At 36.4% G+C, this 17,928-nt stretch overlaps 1 protein-coding gene across 1 annotated transcript in view; it reads left to right on the top strand.

Annotated features, from left to right (window-relative positions):
* Nucleotides 1-17,301, top strand: part of CYSLTR2 (cysteinyl leukotriene receptor 2) — a 47,711-nt gene extending 30,410 nt beyond the window's left edge. The window contains 11 exon segments of the mRNA XM_017873727.1: nt 16,184-16,422; nt 16,425-16,496; nt 16,499-16,575; nt 16,577-16,617; nt 16,619-16,786; nt 16,788-16,842; nt 16,845-16,920; nt 16,923-17,012; nt 17,015-17,053; nt 17,056-17,135; nt 17,137-17,301. Coding sequence (XP_017729216.1) covers nt 16,184-16,422; nt 16,425-16,496; nt 16,499-16,575; nt 16,577-16,617; nt 16,619-16,786; nt 16,788-16,842; nt 16,845-16,920; nt 16,923-17,012; nt 17,015-17,053; nt 17,056-17,135; nt 17,137-17,199 — 1,000 coding nt within the window. The 3' untranslated portion in view covers nt 17,200-17,301.
* The last annotated feature ends 627 nt before the right edge of the window (nt 17,302-17,928 follow it).

The following is a 17,928-nucleotide window of genomic DNA, read 5'->3' as shown; positions in this document are numbered from 1 at the left end:
CAAAACACATAGTATGCAACACAAGAATGCAGCCCTCTGTCTGAAGAGTTATCTCAAGTAGACTGTGCTTGAGTTTTTGGGAGATTTCTTTGCATTCTTTTTAGGGAAACAACATCCACTGGAGGGGTGGTAGTTTTAAACAACTGAAATTCTCTAACAATTTTCCTGAATACACAGGAAAGTTAGTGTGTGGCAGGTGACCGTAAGCCTTATGTCCACATAAGAAGGACTGTCCTGGTGAAGCAGAAACTGTATTAATATTGGCAATTTAAAAATCGTTAATTACAACAGGAATTCGCTGTTTTCTTTATTTGGTCGTGGTCGGGGGAGTGTCACTAGAGATGGGAAAATTCCTTCAGTGAAGTCAAACAAGTCCTGCTAAGCAGGCTGGAGTGTCTCTGAAGTAACTGTTTTTAGCCAGGATAGGCTCAATCTTTGTTCTCACTCCTCAAGGATTAGAGTTTGTTGATAGGCTTGTAAGGACCTCAGCAGATGTATTTTTCTGGAGTGCAGTGGTGCAATCATGGCTCACTGTAGCCTCGACTGCCTGAGTTCAAGCAATCCTCCTGCCTCAGCTTCCCAAGTATCTGAGACTTCGTCTATTTTATAGGTGTTCTTGTAGTGTCAGAAGACCTCTTCTTCTTCTTCTTTTTTTTTTTTTTTTTTGGTTATACTTGAAGTTATGGGATACATGTGCAGAATGTGCAGGTTTGTTACATAGGTATGCAAGGGCCATGGTGGTTTGCTGCACCCGACAAACCGTCATCTACATTAGGTATTTCTTGTAATGCTATCTGTCCTCTAGCTGCCCACCTGCCAATAGGCCCTGTTATGTGATATTCCCCTCCCTGTGTCCATGTGTTCTCATTGTTCAACTCCCACTTGTAAGTGAGAACTTATGGTATTTACTTTTCTGTTCCTGTGTCAGTTTGCTGAGAATGATGGTTTCCAGCTTCATCCATGTCCCTACAAAGGACATGAACTCGTCCTTTCTTATGGCTGCATAGTATTCCATGGTGTATATGTGTCACATTTTCTTTATCCAGTCTATCATTGATGGACATTTGGGTTGGGTCCAAGTCTTTGCTATTTTGAGTAGTGCTGCAATAAACATACTTGTGAATGTGTCTTTATAGTGCAATGATTTATAATCCCTTGGGTATATACCCAGTGATGGGATTGCTGGGTCAAAAGGTATTTCTGGTTCTAAATACTTGAGGAATCACCACACTGCCTTCCATAATGGCTGAACTAATTTACATTCCCACCAACAGTGTAAAAGCATTCCTATTTCTCCACGTCCTCTCCAGCATCTGTTGTTTCCTGACTTTTTAATGATTGCCATTCTAACCGGCTTGAGATGGTACCTCACTGTGGTTTTGATTTACATTTTTCTAATGACCAGTGATGATGAGCTTTTCTTCATATGTTTGTTGGCCACATAAATGTTTTCTTTTGAGAAGTGTCTGTTCGTATCCTTTGCCCACTTTTGATGGGGTTGTTTGCTTATTCTCATAAATTTGTTTAAGTTCCTTGTAGATTCTGGATATTAGCCCTTTGTCTGATGGATAAATTGCAAAAATTTTCTCCCATTCTGTAGGTTGCCTGTTCACGCTGATGATAGTTTCTTTTGCTGTGCAGAAGCGCTTTAGTTTAATTAGATCCCATTTGTCAATTTTGGCTTTTGTTGCCATTGCTTTTGTGTTTCAGTCATGAAGTCGTTGTCCATGCCTATGTCCTGAATAGTATTGACTAGGTTTTCTTCTAGGGTTTTTACTATTTTACATTTTATGTTTAAGTCTTTAATCTATCTTGAGTTAATTTTTGCATAATGTGCAAGGAAGGAGTCCAGGTTCAGTTTTCTGTATATGCCTAGCCAGTTTCCCCAGCACCATTTATTAAATAGGGAATCCTTTCCCCATTTATTGTTTTTGTCAGGTTGTCAAAGATCAGATGGTTGCAGATGTGTGGTGTTATTTCTGCAGCCTTGGTTCTGTTCCATTGGTCTATATATCTGTTTTGGTACCAGGACCACACTGTTTTGGTTACTGTAGCCTTGTAGTATAGTTTGAAGTCAGGTAGCATGATGCCTCCAGCTTTGTTCTTTTTGCTTAGGATTGTCTTGGCTATACAGCCTCTTTTTTGGTTCCATATGAAATTTAAAGTAGTTTTTTTTTTCTAATTCTGTGAAGAAACTCAATGGTAGCTAGATGGGGATAGCATTGAATATATAAATTACTTTAGGCAGTATGGCCATTTTCATGATATTGATTCTTCCTATCCATGAACATTGAATGTTTTTCCATTTGTTTGTGTCCTCTCTTATTTCCTTGAGCAGTGGTTTGTAGTTCTCCTTGAAGAGGTCTTTCACATCCCTTGTAAGTTGTATTCCTAGGTATTTTATTCTCTTTGTAGCAATGAATGTTCACTCATAATTTAGCTCTCTTGTTGTCTATTATTGGTGTATAGGAATGCTTGTAATTTTTGCACATTGATTTTGTATCCTGAGACTTTGCTGAAGTTGTTTGCTGAAGGAGGTTTTGGGCTGAGATTATGGGGTTTTGTAAATATACAATCATGTCATCTGCAAACAGAGACAATTTGACTTCCTCTCTTCCTATTCAAATATGCTTTATTTCTTTCTCTTGCCTGATTGCCCTGGCCAGAACTTCCAATGCTATGTTGAATAGGAGTGGTGAGAGAGGGCATCCTTGTCTTGTGTGTATTTTCAAAGGGAATGCTTCCAGCTTTTGCCTATTCAGTATGATATTGGCTGTGGGTTTGTCATAAATAGCTCTTATTATTTTGAAATTGTGTTTCATCAATATCTAGTTTATTGAGAGTTTTTAGCATAAAGGGGTGTTGAATTATATCAAAGGCCTTTTCTGCATCTATTGAGATAATCATGTGGTTTTTGTCATTGGTTCTGTTTCTGTGGTGGATTACGTTTATTGATTTGTGTATGTTGAACCAGCCTTGCATCCCAGGGATGAAGCCAACTGGATTGTAGTGTATAAGCTTTTGATGTGCTCCTGGATTCAGTTTGCCAGTATTTTATTGAGGATTTTACACTGATGCTCATCAGGGAAACTGACCTGAAAATTTCTTGTTTTCTTTTGTTATGTCTCTGTCAGGTTTTGGCATCAGGTTGATGCTGGCCTCATAAAATGAATTAGAGAGGAGTCCCTCTTTTCTATTGTTTGGAATTGGTTCAGAAGGAATGGTACCAGCTCCTCTTTGTACCTCTGGTAGAATTCGGCTGTGAATCCATCTGCTCCTGGGCTTTTTTTTTTTTTGGTTGGTAGGTTATAAATTACTGCTTCAATTTCAGAACTTGTTATTGGAGACCTCTTCTTTTCAATGCATTTTGAATTCAAGACTAATCCCAAATCAAATGCCAATATCAGTGTATAAGTGTTCTTTTTTCTTTTGTCAGCTTGCAGGTCTGAATGAGGGCAATTTACTTTGCCATCTGAACTTATTTAAGTCTAGCTTTACCTAGACTTGCTATCACAAAGTCAGTGACAGCATATCCTACTGGTCAATTTTACTTTTGTTCGTTTGTTTGTTTTTTCAGTCTGAACCAACAACAAGCAAAGTTAAATTATGGATATCCAAGGGAGTCTATAGAAGGTCCATGCAAGGTATGGAGAGTTCCTCAACAGAGATAATAAATCATCAGCTTCTTTTCTACAGATGAAGGAGAGAGGGTCACTGGGTTTAGAGTGTTACAGTGATGAACGGTGATATTTGAAGGGAAACCAACAATTTCCTCAGAGATTAAGTGACTAGCTGAAAATCTTGAGTTATATCTATCAATAAAACAGGGAAATTATTAGGTTTAGTGTAGACCCTAGAACTAGTTTGACTAAGTCACTCCAGCTTCCACAAGCTTTGCTGCAGCTGCTAAAACTCTTAGACAAGACAACTATGCTGTGACTACTGGAGCTAATGAAAGACTGAAATAAATAATAGATTTTGATGAGTCCCATGTCATTGAGTCAAAGCCCCTAGTGTTTTTTCAGACTTCTCATGACAAAAAAGTAAAGTGGGGTTGCTAATTGAGAATCTTGGGAAAAGATATTTTGTTACACAGTTATTACAGTAATCTTTGTGCTTACACAGCATTCTTTTTTTAACTCAAAAAAAGGGTACAATCCTTAAAAGATATTTATATTAGCATATTTTACTTAAATATAATTAACTTAGAAAAAATAAAATATTTTATCAGCTTTTATTAGTAAGTTTGATAAATAAAAGAGCTCTCATAATAATTTTAAATTAATTTAAATTCAAAGGATATTTGAAAATCTGATTATTCCCATTGTCTTTCCTTTCATAGAATGACAAAACAAATCTTGTGTTACCTAATGGCCATTACAGTAAAACCAAAGATAGTTTAGGCACAAAGGACATTATTAATAGCCTGATTATTCTGAATTTGGGGACTGAATTTTGGAAGGAATCAAGAATAGTTGTTCTGGGAGACAAGATATAAGTCATAACTATCTAGGGNTTGAGATAATCATGTGGTTTTTGTCATTGGTTCTGTTTCTGTGGTGGATTACGTTTATTGATTTGTGTATGTTGAACCAGCCTTGCATCCCAGGGATGAAGCCAACTGGATTGTAGTGTATAAGCTTTTTGATGTGCTCCTGGATTCAGTTTGCCAGTATTTTATTGAGGATTTTTACACTGATGCTCATCAGGGAAACTGACCTGAAAATTTCTTGTTTTCTTTTGTTATGTCTCTGTCAGGTTTTGGCATCAGGTTGATGCTGGCCTCATAAAATGAATTAGAGAGGAGTCCCTCTTTTTCTATTGTTTGGAATTGGTTCAGAAGGAATGGTACCAGCTCCTCTTTGTACCTCTGGTAGAATTCGGCTGTGAATCCATCTGCTCCTGGGCTTTTTTTTTTTTTGGTTGGTAGGTTATAAATTACTGCTTCAATTTCAGAACTTGTTATTGGAGACCTCTTCTTTTTCAATGCATTTTGAATTCAAGACTAATCCCAAATCAAATGCCAATATCAGTGTATAAGTGTTCTTTTTTCTTTTGTCAGCTTGCAGGTCTGAATGAGGGCAATTTACTTTGCCATCTGAACTTATTTAAGTCTAGCTTTACCTAGACTTGCTATCACAAAGTCAGTGACAGCATATCCTACTGGTCAATTTTTACTTTTTGTTCGTTTGTTTGTTTTTTCAGTCTGAACCAACAACAAGCAAAGTTAAATTATGGATATCCAAGGGAGTCTATAGAAGGTCCATGCAAGGTATGGAGAGTTCCTCAACAGAGATAATAAATCATCAGCTTCTTTTTCTACAGATGAAGGAGAGAGGGTCACTGGGTTTAGAGTGTTACAGTGATGAACGGTGATATTTGAAGGGAAACCAACAATTTCCTCAGAGATTAAGTGACTAGCTGAAAAATCTTGAGTTATATCTATCAATAAAACAGGGAAATTATTAGGTTTAGTGTAGACCCTAGAACTAGTTTGACTAAGTCACTCCAGCTTCCACAAGCTTTGCTGCAGCTGCTAAAACTCTTAGACAAGACAACTATGCTGTGACTACTGGAGCTAATGAAAGACTGAAATAAATAATAGATTTTTGATGAGTCCCATGTCATTGAGTCAAAGCCCCTAGTGTTTTTTCAGACTTCTCATGACAAAAAAGTAAAGTGGGGTTGCTAATTGAGAATCTTGGGAAAAGATATTTTGTTACACAGTTATTACAGTAATCTTTGTGCTTACACAGCATTCTTTTTTTAACTCAAAAAAAGGGTACAATCCTTAAAAGATATTTATATTAGCATATTTTACTTAAATATAATTAACTTAGAAAAAATAAAAATATTTTTATCAGCTTTTTATTAGTAAGTTTGATAAATAAAAGAGCTCTCATAATAATTTTAAATTAATTTAAATTCAAAGGATATTTGAAAATCTGATTATTCCCATTGTCTTTCCTTTCATAGAATGACAAAACAAATCTTGTGTTACCTAATGGCCATTACAGTAAAACCAAAGATAGTTTAGGCACAAAGGACATTATTAATAGCCTGATTATTCTGAATTTGGGGACTGAATTTTGGAAGGAATCAAGAATAGTTGTTCTGGGAGACAAGATATAAGTCATAACTATCTAGGGTCCATAAATAATTACAGAAGACATTGTAAAAACACATAGCAATTAACAATAGTCATTAGAAACAACGTTTTATTAAAGCAAGGAGTCTTTTTAAAAATGATTTAGAAGTGTCAAAAAGCACTGAAAGTTAACAGAATATTTTATTAACAAAAAGAAATATTTACTAATATCGGCATAGCATAACTTAAGTTTTGTATATTAAAAAAACTCTAATTTTATCCTTTTTGTACATCATTCATGTAACATTCTACAGTAGAGAATTTATTAATATACCTTTACATGTATACATTTAGGCATACATAGATATGTAAATATACAAATAGATAATACATTTTAAATTTTACATTTTAACTGTAGTTTTAAAATTAAATCTATTAGATAAAATAATATGTATGTCAAAATAAAATTTACCCTCTGAATAAATGGTTTCAACTTTCCTAATAAACAGAAAATCAGCAGGATATTTATTATCCGGTATACATTTTGTGTTTCTCTGCATTAAGCATTTACATTAATTATCATCTTTAACCAAAGTAATCAACCTTCCTTTTCTTTAGGCACAAAAGAAAAAGGAGAGAAAACATAACTTACTTAGTTTTTTTTGGTCTACTAGCATTTATTGCATACAATTTAAACAATTTCAATATGTAAATATATGATATCATTCAAAGGAATTTGCATATTTTGTTAATCTATTGTCATTTTAAGAAATAAACATAATTGTATTTAATGACCAGCGTTTTTATGTTTCTTATTTAGAAATTGTCTAGGCATCCAAGGATTATTATCAATTAACCATTTGTCTAAGTCCTTAAAGTTTGTTAAGGATCAGCAAATTGCAATTTTAGTTAACAAATGAAATCTTATGATTTGTAGCATTGTAAGAATTTTATAAAAATTATAAAGGCATTTATTATTATCATTCACTTTTGTTTAATACAATTTTATATATATTAAACTAAAATTCTAAATTTAGACAAGTTATAGAAATAGTGGAATCTTGTTGAACTCATACAACCAGTGTAGAAAATTCAGTTTAATAAAAAAAAATTTAACTCTGGCCTTGTAGAAACCAGAATGTTGGACTGACACTAGTTTTGTATTAAAGTAATTTTTTGAAGACTCTGAATCATGCCAAACATGTAATCTTTTAACTTATATATAATGCCTTTTCTTCTTTTCTCATAATTATAATAAAGGCTACTATGTAAATATACTGTTAGTGTCCACAGAAAGAAATGCAGTTTAATAACATTTTTTCCCTTTTTTTCAGACATTTTGCCTATTTATCTGAACTAGATGTCCCTTGAATGTGCACACAAAAGTGAATGGCTCATTGATAAGGTAAAGATTAATTTCTGAAGAGAGAGGAAAAGAGAAAGAGAGGAGGGGAAATAGAGGGAAAAAAAGAAAGAAAAGGGAACTTGCTGCAGATGAATATGAAATCAACACCAAAAAAAAAAAAAGGCTAATTATGTTCCCTCTGAAAAGAGAGGGAGGAAGGTTTATATGTAAAAGAATAGATTTTGAAATAAAAAAAGAGTAACATTAAAATTGGTTTAAGCTCTTGGCGATTTTGTCAATTAACCAGCACTTATTAATTCCTAAAGTATGGAAATAAAAGAAGGGGCTGTCACCAACTTTGAACAAAAGAATCACTGTTAGTCAAACAGAACAATCTTCTCTTGAAGATTTCTTCACTTTTCTAAAGTGCCTCTAAAGTAAACCATCATGTTTATATTAAAAGTTCCTCAGCGTGGCCATTGCAATTCCAGATTGTCCTTGGTGAAACTGTGCCCGCTGTAGAGATAAACATGCATGTTTGTGTTACAGTGCAGAAATCTGAAAGAAACAGGTATCTGGAAGAAGTGCAGTTTTAGATTGAGTGGAGCTCATCAGAGGTGAACTTGTCTGACTTTGATTCTCCGATCTTGAGTCTCCAGAATTTGGGCAAAGGTCAATTGCCTACAATGAGGGCTGAGAAACGGAAAAAAAGTAGTTCTCAAGCTCACAAAGATAAGACAGAGGAAGTCCTTACAAGTTTTGAAATGGTGACCTGACACAAAGTTTATCCAAAGGCCAAAGTTTGTCCAAAGCATATGAGTCCTGAATTCTCAGTCCCTGGAGCCAGAGGACAGACTTATGGGGGCTTGGCTTATCCTTGCCTTATGGACTTTTCCTTGTATAAACGAACAACACTCAGGACAATAGACAAATCATAGAACAGATGTTAGAGGCTAGAAAACAATATTTCCGACTGACTAGATTTGCAACAAGTTTTACAGAATAGAAAGACTCTGAGGATCTATTCCTAGGAAAACAAAATAAACACATTGCTGACAGTTCTCAACAAAATATCAGAGCCTAGCCATGAACAGGGTCCCACATGTATGCATCATTACTGAGTCAAGGGTACTTGCTTAAGGCAGCAAGGACTTCAGAAGAATCTCATGACACTCCATTTTTGTCAGTCCTTCAGAGCCCAAGACCACCAAAAACACTCCTGTAATGGAACAAGTTGGCTTTATTACTAATAGCAACAGGCTTTTGAAAGCCTTCTCTCATCTTCCTGAGGAATCACCTCTTCAGGTGTACAGAGACAGTGTGGGTAGGTTGTCAGGAAATGGAGAGGAAGGAGAGCTTCCCTAAGTGAAAACCTAAGTGTTTTCCTAAACACAAGCACCACTGAGCAGTCTATAGATGGAATTTTGCAATCAAAATGGCAGGGTATTCTGTTCAAGCCACACCTTTTTTTCCTCCATTTTGAAATAATTAAAAATTCCCATGCAGATGTAAAAAAAAATAGAAAAATCTCTTGTATCCTTTCCTCCAATGGTAACATCTTGCAAGACTATGATATATCAGAACTCGACGTGTGTGTGTGTGTGTGTGTGTGTGTGTGTGTGTGTGTGTGTGTGTGTCAGAGTCTTACTCCATCAACCAGGTCGGAGTGCAACTGTGTGATCACAGTTCACTTAGCCTTGATATCCTGGACTCAAGTGATCCTCTCATCTCAGCCTCCTGAGGAGCTGGGACTGCAGGCATGCACCACCACACCTAGCTAATCTTTTTCATTTTCTTTCCTTTCTTTTCTCTTTCTTTCTTTCTTTCTTTCTTTCTTTCTTCTTTCTCTTTTTCTTTCTTTCTTCTTTTCTTTTCTTTTCTTTCTCTTTTTTCTTTCTCTTTCTTCTTTCTTTCTTTTTCTTTCTTCTCTCTCTCTCTCTCTCTCTCTCTCTCTCTCTCTCTCTCTCTCGATAGGGTCTCACTATGTTGCATAGGCTCATCTCAAACTCCTGCACAGCCCAAATATTGACATTAATACAGTTATGATGTAGAACATTTCTGTCACCATAAGGGTGCCTCAAACTTCACTTTTTAGCTACCTCTACTTCCCTCCCACCCCCACTGCCTTCTTAATTCCTGGCAATTCCAAATCTGTGTTCTCCATTTCTGTAATTTTGTCAATTCAAGGATGTTATATAAATGGGATCACACTGTATGGTTAGTTTTTATTTTCATATAGCATAGCTCCCTAGAGATTTATTCAAGTTACCAAATGTATTAATGGTTCACTCCTTTCGCTGCTGAGTAGAACTCCATGGTATGCATGTACCACTGTTTAACTATTGAAGGCCATCTGAGTTATTTCCAGTTTGGGGCTATCACAAATAAAACTGCAGTAATCACTGACTTATAGGTTTTTATGTTACCATAAGTTTTCATTTCCCTGAGATAAATGCCCAGGAGTATAATTACTGCAATGCATGGTAATTTCATGTTTAGCTTTTTAGGAAACAGCCAAATTGTTTCCCAGAATGACCATATCATTTTACACTCTCACCAGCAATGTCTGAGTGATCCAGTTTCTCTGTATTTGGTGTAGTCACTATTTTTTATTTAGCCATTCTAATAAGTATGTAGTAATATCTCATTGTGGTTTTAATTTGCATTTCCCTAATGGCCAATAAGGTTGAACAATTTTTTATGTGCTTATATGCTACCTGTATATCTCCTGAAATGTTTGTTTCTATCTTTTGCCCATTTTCTAATTGGAGTTTTTTATTTATTTGCTTGTTTTACTGTTGATTTTCAAGAGTTCTTTATATATTCTAAATAATCCTGTTTTGATAAGTGATTTGCAAATATTCTGTCCCAGTCTGTAGCTTGTATTTTCATCCTCTTAGCAGAGTATTTTGTGGAGCAAAAATTTATCATCTTGATGAGCTCCAATTTATCAGCTTTTTCTTTTATGGATCACGTTTTTGGTGTCAAGTCTAAGAACTCTTTGCCAGTCCTAGATCCCAAAATTTTTTTTCCTAAAAATTTTATAATTTTACATTCTAGGGAAAACTAGGTTCTAAGATGGCTGAATAGGAACAGCTCCAGTCTGCAGCTCCCAGTGTGAGCAATGAAGAAGATGGGGGATTTCTGCATTTCCAACTGAGGTATCAGGTTCATCTCACTGGGGCTTGTCAGACAGTGGGTGCAGCCCACGGAGCAGGGCGGGGCATCGCCTCACCTGGGAAGCACAAGGGGTCGGTTAATTCTCTTTTCTAGCAAAGGGAGGCCGTGACAGATGGTACCTGGAAAATCGGGACACTCCCACCCTAATACTGTGCTTTTCCAATGGCCTTAGCAAATGGCACACCAGGAGATTATATCCCTCTGACCCGCCTGGCTCAGAGGGTCCCATGCCCACGGAGCCTCACTCACTGCTAGCACAACAGTCTGAGATTGAACTGCAAGGTGGCAAATCAAAACCACAATGAGGGTCCATTTCNCCTGGAAAATCGGGACACTCCCACCCTAATACTGTGCTTTTCCAATGGCCTTAGCAAATGGCACACCAGGAGATTATATCCCTCTGACCCGCCTGGCTCAGAGGGTCCCATGCCCACGGAGCCTCACTCACTGCTAGCACAACAGTCTGAGATTGAACTGCAAGGTGGCAAATCAAAACCACAATGAGGTACCATTTCACACTAGTTAGAATGGCAATCATTAAAAAGTCAGGAAACAACCGGTGCTGGAGAGGATGTGGAGAAATAGGAACGCTTTTACACTGTTGGTGGGACTGTAAACTAGTTTAACCATTGTGGAAGACAGTGTGGCGATTCCTCAAGGATCTAGAACTAGAAATACCATTTGACCCAGCCATCCCATTATTGGGTGTATACCCAAAGGATTATAAATCATGCTACTATAAGACACACGCACACGTATGTTTATTGCGACACTATTCACAATAGCAAAGACTTGGAACCAACCCAAATGTCCATCAATGACAGACCAGATTAAGACAATGTGGCACATATACACCATGGAATACTATGCAGCCATCAAAAAGGACGAGTTAATGTCCTTTGTAGGGACATGGATGAAGCTGGAAACCATCATTCTCAGCAAACTATTGCAAGAACAGAAAACCAAACACCACATGTTCTCACTCATAGGTGGGAATTGAACAATGAGAACACTTGGACACAGGATGGGGAACATCACACATCAGGGCCTGTCATGGGGTGGGGGGAGAGGGGAGGGATAGCATTAGGAGATATACCTAATGTAAATGATGAGTTAGTGGGTGCACACACAAACATGGCACATGTATAAATATGTAACAAACCTGCACGTTGTGCACATGTACCCTAGAACTTAAAGTATAATAATAATTTTTAAAAATTTACATTCTACATGAAGTCCATGCTGCATTTTAGTTAATTTTTGTATAAGGTGTGAGATTTGGTTCAAGATTTGTTTTTTTGCCTATGGCTCTCCAATTGCTCCAGTGCCTCTGAAAAGCCTGTCTTTCCTCCACTGTATTGTTTTTGTACTTTTGTAAACAATTAGTTGAGCATAGTTATGTGGGTTTGTTTCTGGGTTTGTATTCTTTTCTGTTGATCTATGTGTTTGTCCTTCAGCCAATACCATACAATCTTAATTACTTTAGCTATAAAATAAGGCTTGAAATTAGATGGATTGATTCTTCCCACTTCAATTTTCTTTTTCAAAATGTTTTAGCTATTCTAGTTCCTCTGCCTTTTCATTTAAGATTTAGAATAATCCTATATATATCTACAAAAAAAAAACTTACAAAGATTTTACTGGGAATTGCATAATTTTGTGTATAAATCTGGGGAGAATTGATATCTTTATTCCATTGCCTTCTAATCTATGACATGGCATGTTTCTTTACAACTTTAATTTCTTTCACCAGTAATTTGTAGTTTTCAGCATGCAAGTTCTATACATGTCTTGTGAGATTTACATCTGTCTTGCATTTTAATTTTGAATGAATATAAATAGTATTGCATTGTTAACTTCAGTGTGCTCATATGTGTGTTACTAGTATATAAAATATAATCAATTTTCTATGTTTATTTTGTATTCTGCCACTTTGCAAAATTCACTTATTAGCTCTATGAGATTTTTGTTTTCTTTCTGTGTGTGCATGTATGTGTATGTTTGTAGGTCTCTTGGGATTTTCTATGTAATTATGTCATCTACAAATAGAAAGTATTTTATTTATTCCTTTCTAATCTAAATGATATTTTATTTCCTTTTTGTGTTTTTGCCTCATTTCGCTGGTTAGAACTTATAGCACTATGTTGAATAAGATCAGTGAGAATGGACATCCTTGCATTGCTCCAGATCTTATGGGGGAGACACTCAGTCTTTTACTATGAAGTATGTTATCTACAGGTTTTTTGTATATGCTCTTTATCAGGTTGAGGAAGTTCCTCTTGACTCCTGTATTTCTGAGAGTTTTGATTGTGAATGGATATTGAATTTTGTTATGCACTTTTAAAAATATTAATTGATATGATTACTTGGTCATGGTGTATAATTCTTTTCATATATTGCTAAATTGTATTTGATGATATTTTGCTAAGGATATTTTGCACCTATATTCACAGGGGATATTCATCCATAGTCTTTTGTTCTGTATTATCTTTGCCTCATTTTGGTATCAGGGTAATACTTAGCTTCAATAAAATAAATTGAGAAACACCTTTCTCTTCTATTTTCTGGAAGACACTGCATGGAATTGATGTTAATTCTTATTTAAATAGTTGGTAGAATTCTCCAGTGAAGCCATCTGGATCCGGAGGTTTATTTTCTGAGAGTTTTTCAATTAAGAATTTAATTTCCTTAATAGTTATGGGGATATTCAAATTATCTATTTAATGTTGAGTGAGTTATTTTTCATTTTATGAGGAATTAGTCTAGTTCCTCTAAGTTGTGAAATTTATGTTTGTAGGGTTATTCAAAGTTTTTCTCATTATTCTTTTGATGCCTCAGGTATCTATCTATAGTGTTATCTCCTCTTTTATTCCTGACAATGGAAATTTATGTCTGTTCTATTTTTTTGTACCTCTTGCTAAAGATTTGTCAATTGTATCAGGAGATGTAATATTTTATTTAATATATGCAATTTTTAGTTCATTATTGTCTTCATCTGTTCTGCTACTCTAAGAAAGTTACCTGGCCAGGCATGGTGGCTCACGCCTGTAATCTCACACTTTGAAGGCCAAGGTGGTAGGATCATTTGAGCTCAGGAGTTCAAGACCAGCCTGTGCAACATGGAGAGACAGCATCTCTACAAAAAAGAAAAAATAGCTGGACATGGTGGCATGCACCTGTAATCAATTGTATTGATTGTTTTCAAATAACCAGTTTTTCATTTCATTTTTTCCCTATTTTTTTCTGTTTTCAATTTCTTGATTTCTGCTCTTTACTATTTCCTTCCTTTTGCTTGCTTTTTATTTTCTTGAGGATGGAGCTTATATTCTTATTTCGTGACTTTTCCTTTTTGTAATGTATGCATTTAGTGTTACACAGTTTTGTCCTAATACTGCATTTGCTAGACCTCACAAATTTATATTTTCACTTTTATTCAGTTCAATATATTTTTTGTTTCCCTTGAGACTTCCTCTTTGACCCATGGATTGTTTAGAAGTATGTTGTTTAGTTTTCAAGTGTTTTGAGGGTTTCCTGTTATCTTTCTGCTGCTGATTTCTAGTTTGATTCCCTTGTGATTAGAAAACACATTCTATATTATTTCAATTATTTGAAATCTATCGAGGCTTGTTTTATGTCCCAGGATGTGGTTTATCTTGGTATACATTTTGTGAACACTTAAAAGCTTAAGTATTTTGCTCTTGTTGGGTGAAGTGTTTTATACATGTCAATTTGATCCTGTTCATTGATGGCGTTTTAGTTTTCTATACCTTTGTTGAGTTTTGTCTATTTGCTTCATCAATTGCTGAGAGAGGTCCTTGAAGTCACCAAATATCTCTCCTTTCAGTTTTATCAGTTTTGCTTCAGTTTTGCCACTCTGTTGTTCGGTGCATACCCATTTAGAATTGGTATGTCTTCTTAGTGGTTAAACCCTGTTATTATTATATAGTGTCCCTCACTGTCTCTGGCAATGTCCTTTGCTTTGAAGTCCATTTTATTTGATACTAAAAGAGCCATCCCTTATTTCCTTTGATTTGAATAGCAAGCATTTTTCCATCCTTTTACTTTCAACCAGCCAATATTGCTATTGGAAGTATTTGTTGTAGGCAGTACATAATTGGGTCATTTAAAAAATATATTCCATTCCTCTGTCTTTTAATTGGTATATTTAGACTACTTATATTAAATGTAATTATTGATAAATTAGGATGTCTGCCATTTTATTTTTTGTTTTCTGTTTTATTGTCTCTTTTCTTTTCCTGCCTTGTTGTTGGTTATCTGAATGCTTTTAGAATTCCATTTTATTTATCTGTAATGTTTTTGAGTGTATCCCTTTGTATATCATTTTAGTGGATGCTCTAGGTATTTTCCCTCTCTATATATATATATGAAGATATACATATAAAAAGATATGTATATATATATCTTATGATAGTCTATTAGCATCATCATTCTACCAATTCAAGTGAAGTATAGAAAACTTATTTCCTCTTACGTCTCTTTACCTTCCCTCATTTATAATATAATTATCTTAATAATTCCTCTACATCCATTTAAAACCACATCAGGCAGCATTAACGTTTTTATTTCAAAACATTAAATGTAACTTAGACTCTAAAAGAGAAGGACAGCCTATTGTATTTACACATATTTTGGCTTACCATGTTCTTTGTTATTTTCTAATATTCTAAAGTTCCTTCTTTTATGAATTCCTTTCTGCTTAGATAACTTCCTTTAGTCATTATTTGTTGCTGTTGTTGTTGTTGTTTTTAGATGGAATTTCACTCTTGTTGCCCAAGCTGGAGTGCAATGGCATGATCTCAGCTCATTGCAACTTCTGCCTCCCAGATTCAAGCGATTCTCCTGCCTCAGCCTCCCAGGTAGCTGGGATTACAGGCGCCTGCCACTAGGCCCAGCTAATTTTTGTGTTTTTAGTAGAGATGGAGTTTCACCATGTTGACCAGACCAGTCTTGAACTCCTGACCTCAAGTGATCCACCAGCCTTAGCCTCCCAAAGTGCTGGAATTACAGACGTGAGCTACCGTGCCCAGCCTGGTCATTCTTTTAAGATAGGTCTGCTGGCAACAAAGTCTCAGTTTTCTGTCTGAAAAAGTCTTGATTTTCTCTTTGTAGTTGAAGGATATTTTTGCTGGAAGTAGAATGCTAGGTTGGCAGGTCTTTTCTTTCAGCATTTGAGAAATGTGCCATTTCCTTCTGTCCTCCACAGTTTCTGATGAGAAATCTGCTATTCAGTAGTTTTAGGCTGCAATATCACAGGGAGGTATTCATGTCAACATGGGCACTAGGTCACAAGTTCCCTAAGTTTGAAGTGTCAACTTCGACCAAACAAATTAATGGCTATTCTACATTCAAAAATCAGGAAATTTAAATTTATTATGAAATGTAATGCAGCGTATATTAAAGACTTAACCAGCATTTTAAAACTCAACTTTCAAAGAAAAGATAGTATTGCTCCCTGTTTCATTAAAACCTAGAGAGATGTAATCGGTAAGCAAGAAGGAAAAAGGGAAATTCACAAAGTAACTTTTTGTGTCTGTTTCTTTTTAACCCAGCATGGAGAGAAAATTTATGTCCTTGCATGCATCCATCTCCGTATCAGAAATGGAACCAAATGGCACCTTCAGCAATAACAACAACAGCAGGAACTGCACAATTGAAAACTTCAAGAGAGAATTTTTCCCAGTTGTATATCTGATAATATTTGTCTGGGGAGTCTTGGGAAATGGCTTGTCCATATATGTTTTCCTGCAGCCTTATAAGAAGTCCACATCTGTGAACGTTTTCATGCTAAATTTTCAAGATCCCTGTTCATCAAGCACCTTCCCTTCAGGGCTGACTATTACCTTAGAGGCTCCAATTGGATATTTGAGACCGACCCTGCAGGATTATGTCTATTCCTTGTATATCAACATGTACAGGCAGTATTTATTTCCTGACCGTGCTGCAGTGGTGTGCCGTTCCTGGCAACTGTTCACCCATTCGGCTTCGCATGCACCAGCCAGTCAGGAGTGCTGGATCCTATTGTGGACAAGGATCCTTACCTGGCTCCTCAGTAATTCTCCTCAACAAATGGCTCTGAGCAGAAGGGCAGGTCAATCATCTTGAGAGCTGAATCTCTACAAAATTACAAGCCGCAGACCAATGAACTATATCCTGGTGTGGGCTTCCTGGCCGTTTCACACTCAGCATTCTGTACCTGCTGATCATTCGGGCGCCCTGTTAAAAGTGGAGGTCCCAGAATGCGGGGCTGCGGGTTCTCACAGGAAAGGCACGACCACCATCATCATCACTTAATCTTCTCTGGTTTCTGCCCTATCACATCACTGAGGACCCTCCACTTGGTAACATGGAAAGTGGGTATATGTGAAGACAGGCTGCATAAACTGTGGTGATCACACTGGCCTTGGCGGCAGCGCAATACGTGCTCAACCTCTGCTCTATTACTTTGCTGGGGAGAATTTTTAAGACAGACTAAGGTCTGCACTCCGAAAAGGCCATCCATTAGAAGGCAAAGACAAAGCATGGTTTCCCTGTTAGTGTGTGATTGAGAAAGGAAACAAAAGTATAAGGAGTTCTTAGATGACACCTGTTCTTGTATCATTGTGTCCATCTTCATTCATGCATAGTCTCCAAATGACTTTGTATTTACATCATCCCCAACAAATGTTGATTCTTAATATTTAGTTGACCATGACTTTTGTTAATAAGAACGACTTCAAAAATTTTATTCAGTGTATTTTCAGTTGTTGAGTCTTAATGAGGGATACAGGAGGAAAAATCCCTACTAGAGTCCTGTGGGCTGAAATATCAGACTGGGAAAAAATGCAAAGCACATTGGATCCTACTTTTCTCCAGATATTGAACCAGATATCTGGCCCATCAGGCTTTCTAAATTCTTCAAAACAGCCACAACTTCCCCAGCTTCCCCAGCTCCCCTGCCCTCTTCAATCCCCTGAGATATAGCCAACTAACGATGCTACTGGAAGCCCCAGAGCAGACAAGAAGCACATCCTAAGATTCAGGGAAAGAAGAGGAAGGCTGTCCTATAACAAAGCAACTTCAAGTCCCAAGTAAGGACAATGAGAGAAAAGAGGGGAGAAGGATTGGAGCAAAAGAGAACTGGCGATAAGTAGCTTTTTTAAGTTTACACAGCTAGTAAGAATTTTAAAAATCTCTGTGCAGAAGTGTAGGCTGGGTGCTCTCCCCACTGCTATCCTTGTAAACTTCCAGGAAGATTGGTTGAAAGTCTGAATAAAAGCTCTCCTCTCCTACCAGTTTCCTCCCCCTCCTCACTCTC

Source organism: Rhinopithecus bieti, unplaced genomic scaffold (genome assembly GCF_001698545.2).
Source record: "Rhinopithecus bieti isolate Rb0 unplaced genomic scaffold, ASM169854v2 scaffold_7398, whole genome shotgun sequence".
In the NCBI taxonomy this organism is placed as follows: Eukaryota; Metazoa; Chordata; class Mammalia; order Primates; family Cercopithecidae; genus Rhinopithecus; species Rhinopithecus bieti.
Note: the sequence above shows the minus strand (reverse complement) of the source record. Positions and strands in the feature narration are given on the sequence as shown.